Here is an 11,393-nt window from a genome sequence, read left to right as displayed (position 1 = left end):
GTTTATCACATTGTTATTACTATGGGGTCCTGAAGCGCCAGGAGATTTTACTCGTTGCTGTCAATTTGGAGAATCCAATTTCACTCCCTCTTGGTTGAAAGGAATTCCTATAGATCAAACAAACAAAGTAAAGAGTCCTAATACAAATATTGGGATAATATAGAACTGTCTGATTCATAAGGATAGGAATAAGCCGCATGACTGAATTTCTCCATACACATTCCCCAACTGCATTTTGAATTTTGGATGTTTGGGTTTGGGTTTGGGTTGCATTTTGACCCGTTGGATTACACCATTTGACCCATTTCATCCAATAGTTGGATGAGCCATTTGAAGTTGAACTCGTTGAATCACGTTAACAACTGAATCATAACCCAACCGTTCTAAACTTTGAACAAGTTGGCGAGTTACTAAAAGAGGAGTTGATTTTGCCCCCCTATAATGTTAAATGTCAATAACATATGAGCTGTCTGTCACAGCTTTATGTTTACTCTATTGCCAAGACTTTATTACTCAACGTAATATCAAGGATAAACTCAGGCTGAAGTCAAATTCATGTACAAAAGATGCACCCCTTGGTCCCTACGCGCTAGGACCGCAAACTTGTTGAATATCGAACTTGGAAAATACTACTAGTTGATAGTCTCCACTAGTTCCAAATTACCCCTTTGACATTTACGCTTTTTTCTGTATGTTTCCAAACTTTGATTTGTACCTCGGCAGGACAAGACAATTATTTGTCTCATATAGGTCTCTTAGCAACGTGTTGCCACATAATCTAAATGAGGGAAGACGTTGTTGTCCATGTACGAGAAAAACGATGTCTAAGCACCTCATAACAGTAACTACACAGTAAATTGAAGATAGATGACGAACGTAGACCTAGTTAGCATCCAATCCAGATATAAAGTCAATACTAGGAAAAATCAAATGATGTTAAAAATTAAGCCGGCTTCATAAATTAGGATAGACATTTACAACCATTGCTTTATAACTTGTTTTTCTATGAATTGTTTAACCTTTCAGAGATTTATACGTCAGTAGAAAATATAAAGAATCATTTTTGGTACTTCTTATTTTTTATGTTATTTTATATAATACCAGTCCGAGGTGAATTTACATAGAGTAACATGATCAGTGATAATTCATATAGTAGAACCCAACTTGTTTGGAGCTGAGGGTTGTTGTATTACTTGATAACATCCTGGTAGTTTTATATAGTAAAGGTCTGAGAATAACTAAGACTTTACCAATAACATTCACTCTCCCCATATCCAGGAAGTTTCACAGCATATTTTATTTTTGACTTCTATGCATATACAACAAAACCGTAAAAAGGAAAGGTATACAACAAAATCAAATCTATGCAAATGCATCTTAGTATACAAGCCTTGGTCAACTGATGCCTATATAAGCAGCACAGATATAAGAATACTGTATATTGAATTAATCAATTAGTGTTCTTCCTTGAAAAAGCAATGAACATCTCCTTCCATTCCATTCTTGTTGGTCTCCTTATTACAATGAGTTCCGCCTTGTGTTGCTCTGGCGCCTCGGGTGGCGACGGCTCAGTTATTAGCTTTCAAGTGGGTGTGGTTCTTGATTTGGAAACAGAGCTCGGGCACAGGGCTCTTGACTGCTTGGCGACAGCCCGTTCCGACTTCTATGCACGCCATCCCAACTACACAACAAGATTGGTTCTTCATGTCAGGGACTCCAAAGGAAATGTAATTGATGCAGCTGCTTCGAGTAAGTATACTTTCCTCTTTTCCTTTTAAGATTTCCTTTCCTCTGTCAGAGACAAATCTATGTTAATGTTCATTTTCCAGTAGATACAGTACTAATAAAAGGGAAAAGAATGAAGTACCTGCGAGGATCAGTGTAGAATTCAGAAGCAAAACAATCTTCTTTAATCCAGAAACACGACGCTGCAGTTGATAATGGGAATTGCTAGCTTCAAAAGCTAGCGCGGGGATACTGAGGTCACTATATCGTCAACCTCAGTACATTATACCTAGAATAATGGTCTTCTTTTCCTTTTTTTTGCCCTCTTATTGATGTAGCTACTACTACTACTTCTGGCAGGGGTGGAGCTAGAAGCCCGGATACGCTCTGCCTAAATGGACAAAAGTATATTTGTGTTAAGAAATTCAGTAAATGTGTACAAATATTAAATTTATAACCTAGTTATTACCACTTGAAGTCTTCGTGCTAAAATCTAGAACCCATAAAGTTGAAATGCCAACTCCTCCTCTGACTTTTAGGTTCCAGCAAGTATGTGATCAACTGCCTTGAATGCTTCTATCAATTTCAGTAATTTACCCGCAGTCAGTCTGATCAGCCATATCATGATATCTGGTCTGCCTAAATGGACTGTGTACATGCCTACAATTGGAAAGTTGTACAAAATTTAGTAGGAGAAGTTTTCGGGAAATAAAGTCCATCTTACTCTTGTATAAAAACTGCAGGTCTTGAATTGTTGAAATTTGTAAAGGTTGATGCAGTAATCGGGCCTCAGAAATCCACACAAGCCAACTTCATGATGAATCTTGGAGAGAGAGCTCAAGTCCCGATAGTATCTTTCTCTGCAACCAGCCCTTCTCTTCAACCTCGAACTAAATATTTCATTCAAACAGCCCAGACTGATGACACTGAGGTTGGTGCCATTGCTGCCATTGTCAAAGCCTTCCAATGGAATCAGGCTGTGATCATTTATGAAGAATCAGAGTACGGCAAAGGCATTGTTCCTTACTTGTATAACGCCTTGCAAGACATCAATGTTCTTATTGCCTACAATAGCCTCATCCCTGTATCAGCTGACGAGGATTTTATACTCAAAGAGCTGTACAAGATGATGACCATGCAGACCAGGGTATTCATAGTACATGTATCGCATTCTCTCGGGCCCAAGCTCTTTCTAAAAGCCAGGGATATAGGTATGATGAGCGAGGGCTATGTCTGGATCATCACTAGTGGTCTTATGGACTTGCTTCCCTCCATGAAATTACATGTTGTGGAAGCCATGCAAGGCGTATTGGGGGTAAAGCCACTCATTCCCAAGACTAGCACTGTTGAGTCCTTTAGCTTGCAAAAGACAAACTTTGACCTCGCTAATCCTGGTTATAAACCAGCAGATATGGTGAGTATTTTTGATGTATGGGCATATGATACTATATGGGCACTAGCTGTGGCTGCCGAGCAAGTTGGAACTCACTATCCAGAAGATTCTGACCTCAATTCTTCTGACCTATTCAACCTTCCTATCTCAAAAACAGGTCCTAAACTTCTCAAAGCAATTCTGACAACTAAGTTTGAAGGGCTTGGAGGGATGTTCCATCTAGTTGATGGAAAGTTGTATCCAACATCATATAAAATGCTAAATATTGTTGGAAATGGAGAGAAAGAGGTTGTAGTCTGGACACAGTCTCATGGATTCAAGAGACGCAACACTAGCGACGATTTTAATTCAACCTCAAAGGAGGATTTCAGTAGTAGCATCATATGGCCAGGGAGATCTAGAGTGGTACCAAGGGGATGGGAAGTTCCAGTGAGGGGTAAAAAGCTAAGAGTTGCAGTGGCAGTGAGGCCTGGTTTTGAGGAATACTTGAATGTGATGAGGGATTCGAGGACAGGTGCTGTTCAATTTAGTGGGTATTACATAGACGTATTCAAATCAGTGATGGCAGCTTTACCATATGCAGTGCCTTATGACTTCTTTCACTTTGAGAAGCCGGATGGCTCATGTGCAGGGAGTTACAATGATCTTATACATCAAGTGTTTCTTCAGGTAACTATAGTATAAACTAGTACTGGTATCCAGTTGGTCGTTCCTCTTATTTCCTCACCAGATTGTGTTTCTATTCTTTGACCCCGTAAAATCAGAATTATGATGCTGCCATTGGAGATATTACAATCACAGGAAACAGATCGAACTACGTGGACTTCACTCTGCCATTCGCAGAAGGAGGAGTGGTCAGAATTGTTCCAATTACCTATGAGGATGACAATGATATGTGGATGTTCTTGAAGCCCATGAAGAAAGAACTATGGTTCACAAGTATAGCCTTTTTCTTTGTCACGGGTTTAGCTGTTTGGATTCTTGAACACAGGATAAGCTCAGCATTTCGGGGTCCTCCTTCACACCATCTTGGCATGATCTTCTATTTTCCCTTCTCCACTTTAGTATTCGCACACAGTGAGTTGATCACCTGAAAAAGCATCTTTTCATCTCGCATGAATGACTTTACCCGACTTATATTTATTCTGACATTTTATTTTGTAGGAGAAAGAATAGTGAGCAATCTGGCTCGTCTGGTTGTAGTGGTATGGCTGTTCGTAATACTCATATTGAACTCCACTTACACTGCTAGCCTATCATCAAGATTGACAGTACAGAGGCTACGACCAGCTATTGCAGATGTGAAGGAACTCATCAGGAAAGGACATTCTGTGGGATGTTACCAAGGCTCATTTGTATGTGATATTTTAAGGGGGATGGGTTTTAAGGACTCAAAGATCAAGATGTACAGGCTCCCAGAAGATTATAAAGAAGCATTGTCATATGGAAGCAAGAGTGACAACATATCAGCATTTTTTGATGTGGTTCCTTACTCCAAACTCTTCCTATCAAAGTACTGTGACAAGTACACCATTGTCGGCCCTACCTTTCGCACTGATGGTTTTGCCTTTGTAAGAATAAAAGCCTCTAAGCTCTACTTGGTCTTGTCTCCTTGTAGTATATTTGATGGCGTTTGGGTCAGCTTCTGCGCACCTCAACTATTCCACTTGATGCCTGCTACCTCCTACTAGCACAAGTGTTGGGTAGCTCTGCCCACCAAGGTTTAGGCAGATGGAAAGAAATCAACTATTTTTTTATTTTTATTTTTGTCTCCACCGGGATTTTAATCTAAAGACCTCATGGTTTTCGTCCAACTTTATTGACCACTAGGTCACACCCTATTATACATAATATTAAGAATTGTTTCATCCCTTTCCCCCTGGTAGTATATATTAATAATAGATTCATCCCTTTCCCCAGATGGTGTACTCATTTGTTTTTTGAAACTCAACAGGTTTTCCCAAAGGGGAGTCCTTTAGTGGCTGATGTCTCTCGAGCAGTTATCAAGCTAACAGAGAACGGTGAGATGTTAGACATTCAACGGGAGTGGTCCATAGATGATCCCACATGTAATGGCCCAGACAGCATTGAAACCTCAGTCAGTGTCTCACTACAAAGTTTCAAAGGGCTCTTTGCTATAACTGGCACTATCACATCTTCATGCGTACTTATTTTCATAGTCAGCTATGTTTACAAAAACAGATGCTCTCTTCAGCAAATTTTGAATTCCAGAACTACCACTTGGTCCAAAATTAAAGAAATAGGGAGACACTTTGACCAAAGAGACCTCTCATCTCATCCTTCTTTCATAGCAAGAAACCCCCAGTTTAAGTATCCAAAACCAGAAGAAATTGTTTCTTCATCACATTCTGTTGACTTGTCCAACTCTAATCTAATGGTACTCAGTCTGCCTATGAATATCCTTTCCGCTCACTCTAACAACATTGCAGTGCCAAACATACCTACAGATTTTACTTTAGCTAACTCTACTGTTTTGGCACCTGCTTTGCCAGAAGAATTAAGCACCGCCATTGATGCGACTGACAGGGACAACAGCAATGCACAACTAGACTCCTAGCAGATTCCCGTTCAAAATTCCAGTTGAGGGGACTGAACATGATTTTACACATTTAAGGAATAGCCTTCTTTCTTTGATTGCTTTTGGGTGTACCTTGGAAATCGTAGAGAATCATGTTATAATGTAGTTTCTCTACCTTTTGGTATACCTCTTGTATACAGGAATCTTTTTCTTCCCATTGTTAATAATATTACCTTATCAAAAAAAAATCCAGTTCATGATGTGTAGATGCAGAATTTAGATGTAGCAAAAATAGGAAGAATAAGATCTGGTTCTTTAGCATCTTTCTGAACTCGGATATCATGCCCCACTAGTAACTGCAGCCTGCTACGGATCTAGGAAACCAGCTTGCACCCAGTACTAAAGGCTTAAATAATATGCACCACGTCTCCTACCATGATTACAAATGAATCCACACACTATCACCACAACCCAGTACCCCAATAAAATTGATCAGAGATAACAACGTCACAAAAATAAAAGAGAACATATTTACTTTCCAATAGGTTTGTTTTGGAAGGGACTTGGAAAAAGCAACGGAAAGCAGGTATAAGATTCCTCATGCAAAGATTTCTGCTAGACCGGCTATCAATTACTGCAAATCATTATCGAATTTCACCCCGGAAAAAGATAAGAAAAAAATGCACTAGAGAGCTTCTTTTAGTGGAGTAATTATATAATTGCAAATAGCTAGGGAGAGAGATATATTTCTTTAACATAATAGATCCTGCTAAGAATTGCAAAAGGAATTGTTTTTTTTTTCTGAGAATATGATTAACTAAGATGAACAGCAGTAAGTTATCTTTAATTTTCATCCATGTACACGTGATGAAGAAAAATATATACAGCTACAAGGCCAACACCTACTCTTCCGAAACTGCATCAGTAAATAGATATTTTTCATCCTCTACCAATAAAAAGAGACTGAACCTATCAGAAATCAAACATTGAGAGGTTGAAAGTTGGACTACGTTAATCAGGAGAATATTGTACCTAGAACACATCAAAAGTTTATATTGAATAGCCTCTGACTGATACATTAGATACTACATGTCCATGATAGCTAGTACTTGGTTCTTACACTCGAACTGGACCTTGTTAATAGCTTGACCACCTCATTCATTGAGGGTCTTTTGCTGACTTCCTTCTCTGTACATCTAAGAGCTAGTGAAAGCACTTCAATTACTTGTTCCATGACACTTGAGTCTATGAATTCAACCAAAAGGCTTGGATCCACAATCTTCTCAATTTCTTCAGTTTCTGCCCAAACAGACCTAACCCAACTCACAATATCCGTATCCCCATAGAGTGAAGGATCCAAAACCTTCTTTCGAGTTATAAGTTCCAACAGGATAACACCATAACTATAAACATCTGACTCCTTGCTATTTGCAGCTGCAAATGCAGTTTCTGTCAACAAAGACAAGAACAGACAGTATTATTTTTCTAAAGATGACGAGGTCTCTAAAGAAAGGATGTGCGAGAAAAAAATGAAAATTTAAGAAAGTACCTGGAGCCATGTATCCAACTGTACCCTGCAGGGTATTGGAGGCGGGAGTTGCAGCAGACTGATCAAGAAGCTTGGCAATGCCAAAATCTGATATGTGAGGCTCCAAATCAGAGTCCAACAAGATATTCATGGGCTTGATATCTCGATGCAAGATGGCAGGATCACAGTCAAAGTGGAGATATGACAACCCTTGAGCAGTTCCAATAGCAATTCGGTACCGAACGCTCCATTCTAATGTTACAGGTGGATTAGTCTCATGGAGAATATCATGAAGACTCCCGTTCTCCATGTAATTATAAAGAATCAGTCCATAATCCTTTCTCAGCCAGAAGTCTTCTAATTTGACAAGATTGCGGTGCCTAACCTTCCCAATTGTCTGAATTTCTCTAACCATACTTGTGCTTCCATCCTTTATACCAACAAACACCAGCTTTTTCACAGCATATACTTTCCCTGGACCCAAGATGGCCTTATATACAATTCCATGTGCTCCCCTCCCAATGACATACTTATCATTTAGGTTCTCTGTAGCTTCCAATACTTTATTAAGCAGGGACGAAGCGCCTTCTTGAGCAGAGATTGCAACTCTTTTCCCAGAATTTTTGCGCCACAGAAGCATGTAAGCAATTACTAGGAGTAAGGAAATGGTAAATAACAGTACCCCAAGTGCAATCATTGCCGTTTCTGCTGCACTTAGGTGTCTTCCATTGTTTGATTGAAGATCACAAGGCCTTAGACTGCTATTCTCGGGGCAATTTGAGCCCTCTTCTAGATCACAGTGCACGCAAAGGCCCAAGTTTCCCGAGAAAGAGGTAGGAGTTGAGTTCAGGAACTTCATCAGATTTGCAGGCACAGGACCATAAAAAAGGTTGTGTGATACATTGACGAAGATCAATGAACGCATTCCATCAAGAACTCTTAAAGTCCCAGTAAGATTATTGCCAGCTATATCTAACTCCTCCAGGAAAGAAAGTTTCCCTAGCTCAGCAGGAAGTTCACCTGTCAACCTGTTACTACTCAGATTTAACAACCTCAGTGTTTCTCTTGATGCAGTAGCGATTGCTAAAAGAATTTCCCCACCAAGTGCATTTCCACCAAGCTGCAGCACAGAGAGTTTCTTGAGTTCAAACAAGGAGGTTGGTATACCTCCTGAAAGATTATTCTCACTCAGACTCAAAACGGATAACTCTCCCAAGCTTCCAAAGGTGGAAGGGATAGATCCACTCAACAAATTATGACTTGCATCAAACTTCAACAGTCTCTGCCAGTTTGAAAGTTGAGATGGTAGTACCCCTTCCAAACCATTGTACGACAGATTCAAACCCTGGAGGTTGACAAGGTTTGCCAGCTGTGGTGGTATAAACCCTGAGAGCTTATTCATTGATAAGTCAATTGATGTAGCATTTCCAAGATTTGCCAAACTTGGGGGTATTTTCCCACTGAAGCCATTCTCACTGAGATCCAAGAAAATAGGATTTATATTCTTAAAAAAATCTGGAATGGCACCTGAGAGATTATTCTTTTTGAGAATTACTCTCGTCAAATTAGAACACTTTCCTAATTCAGAAGGAATGCAACCTTCAAGATGATTATAACCTAACATAAGCTTCTGCAGTTTCTTGCCAAAACAAAGATTAGGTGGAACCGGACCTGTGAAGGTGTTGTTGGTGAAATCCAGCAGTGTTAGACTGCTGTTAATCCCCAAACCTTGAGGTATAACTCCAGTAAACCGGTTGTCAAATAAGTATACGTTCTTCAATTGTTTCAACTCAGTCATTTCAAGAGGTAACTCCCCAGTCAGGTTGTTTCTATAGACAAGAAGATTTTGAAGACTTTGAATCTTCCAAATGGGGAGGGGAATTTCACCACTCAAATTGTTGGAATATAGAGAGAGAGTCTGCAACCGACTAAGCAACCCTAGTTCACTAGGAATTTCACCTTCCAGTTGGTTTTCCGGTAAAAACAATTCCAACAGGGCTTGGCACTTGGCCAGCTCAGGTGGTATTTTACCAGAGAAATTGTTGTCAGTAAGGTAAAGCTTCTCCAACTTTGTGAGCTGGCCCAGAGAAGCAGGAATAGGACCACTTAAACCAGAAGAGAAAGCAGCAAGAACTCTTAGGTTAGTACAGTTACTCAAACTTGGTGGAAGTTCTCCATTTAAATGGTTTGATGACAACACCAGAGTGTCAAGATCTTTGCAGTTACCTAAACTGAAAGGGATGCTTCCTTCTAGACTATTATTGTTTAAGTACAAACAAACAATGTGTTCTAGCTTATCCAAATTCTCAGGCAAACTACCAACTAAATTGTTATCATTCAAATACAGTTCTTGCAAGTTAGTACAGTTTCCTATAGAAGATGGAATTGGACCGGACAACTCATTCTCATGAAGAGAGAGATACACAAGCTCAGTCAAGTTACCAATGTTGGAAGGAATGGAACCATTTAACCTGTTGTTGTTAAAGTAGATGGTGTTCAAGTGTGGGACAGAAAACAAGGAATCAGGAATGTTACCAGTCAATGAATTATTGAAGAGGCTTATGTAGGTTAACTTCTGTAAATTTCCAATCTTTAGAGGGATTTCTCCAGTAAAAGTGTTGTAGGACAAATCCAAGTAATCAAGAAGAGTGCAATTTGTGAGCTGAGAAGGAATGGAACCAGAGAAAGCATTAGTCCCCAAATCAATAGTACGCAAATGCTCCAAATGAGCAATTTCAGGTCCCAATTGACCAGAAATTGCATAGCCAGAGAGGTTCAAAGAGGTGACAAGATTGGTGCTATCACATTCAACACCAATCCAAGAACAAGGAGTGGTATCTGAAGCATTCCAAGAAGAGTTTATAGAGGAGGGTACATTACTCCAGTGCCTTAGAAGCGAAAGTAGAGTTGTCCCATCAGAACTAAGAGCACACACAGCATAAACCGACACAGAGAACCAGCAACAGTAGAAAAAGAACAAATTTTTAACAGCAATCTTCATAATTTGAAGAAGAGGAAGAGAATAACACTTGCTATTATGAAAACTGGATATAGATAAAAACTAAGTCGGTTGTAGTAGCATGTAAGAAGAAATTTGAAGTGCAGTTTAAGGAGGGGAATTTTCTTGAATAGAGTGTTGGTTTAAGTGTGAAAGGAAATGGGAACATCTTGAAAAAACACAAGGGTGTGTCAAAGGGATAAATGTGAACTGTCTAAAACAATGTGTTGTTTTTAACTACCTTAATCAGCAGTGGAGGGAAGGAGGGCTGGTATAGTCGCATTCTTTATTCAGAAAAGCGTACCTTACTAATTAATAATAATAAAGAAATGGTCCATTACAATTACTACTAGGTGGAACTTGCCAGAAGTGTTCCAGGCAGAAATGATGGGCCATCTTCTTCTTCTGCCGAATAGGCTGTATTTCTTCTGTGCGAGGACTCTTTTTGACCTTCCTTTACTTAAATTCCATGTCCGACGACCAAGACCAACTCAGTCAGTCTTAACTAAAAACTAAGAGATCGTTTGTTCTCATGTTAGTCTAATGTCATTAAGTTTAAGCTCTTAAAAAGAACACCTTTATTTGCTTAATTATATTTTCAAGCACGTGAATTATTTTTTGAATAATGAATGACGTTAAGATTCAATCTCAGGATTTCTGTCTGCTCTGATACCATATTAAAATTTATAATCATCTCATTTAAAAGCTTAAGTTGTTAAAAAAAAAACACTTTATTTAATTAATTATGTTCTCAACAAACAAGAAAGTACTTTCATGTTCATAATATCAAACTAATAATTTTTTATGAAAATTATATGTTTCATATCTACGCATCATTTTGGTATCCCTAGGAGATGTTTTGTAGTACATTACTATATGTAAAATTTACTTGGCATAGGTTCCATTATTACCTGTTTATGAAACATAACTAAACTTTTCAATAATTATATTTAGTAGCTAAAATATATCATATTTACTTCACATAGCTACCATGTTTTTACCACTCATCTGATAACTTCTCACTCCCCTAAATTTAAGCAAAAAAAAAATGTGTCTCTCTCCTACCTCCTAAATACACGCCATTATTCACCATATCCATTACTTTCCTCCAATTTCAAATCAGTTTTTCAATTATTCAACTTCCTTTTTTATCTCTAATTAACTATTCATTGATTTCTCTCACGTTTCAAATCTAATTCCCAAAATAAAG

The 11,393-nt window shown here is 38.7% G+C and overlaps 2 protein-coding genes across 2 annotated transcripts; one reads left to right on the top strand and one right to left on the bottom strand.

The window, feature by feature from the left end:
• Positions 1–1,281: 1,281 nt before the first annotated feature.
• Positions 1,282–6,117, top strand: LOC132633580 (glutamate receptor 2.8-like). The gene is made up of 5 exons (XM_060350087.1): positions 1,282–1,749; positions 2,469–3,787; positions 3,883–4,195; positions 4,283–4,689; positions 5,073–6,117. The coding sequence occupies exons 1-5, from the start codon at positions 1,479–1,481 to the stop codon at positions 5,694–5,696; spliced, it is 2,934 nt and encodes a 977-aa protein (XP_060206070.1). The 5' UTR covers positions 1,282–1,478; the 3' UTR covers positions 5,697–6,117.
• Positions 6,118–6,643: 526 nt separating this feature from the next.
• Positions 6,644–10,643, bottom strand: LOC132633579 (receptor-like protein kinase). Its single transcript, XM_060350086.1, has 2 exons — positions 7,207–10,643; positions 6,644–7,106 (listed from the first exon to the last, which is right to left on the bottom strand). Exons 1-2 carry the CDS (start codon positions 10,184–10,186, stop codon positions 6,760–6,762), a joined length of 3,327 nt encoding a protein of 1,108 aa, XP_060206069.1. The 5' UTR covers positions 10,187–10,643; the 3' UTR covers positions 6,644–6,759.
• Positions 10,644–11,393: the final 750 nt, after the last annotated feature.

This window comes from Lycium barbarum, chromosome 3 (genome assembly GCF_019175385.1).
Source record: "Lycium barbarum isolate Lr01 chromosome 3, ASM1917538v2, whole genome shotgun sequence".
Taxonomy (NCBI): Eukaryota; Viridiplantae; Streptophyta; class Magnoliopsida; order Solanales; family Solanaceae; genus Lycium; species Lycium barbarum.
Note: the sequence above shows the minus strand (reverse complement) of the source record. Positions and strands in the feature narration are given on the sequence as shown.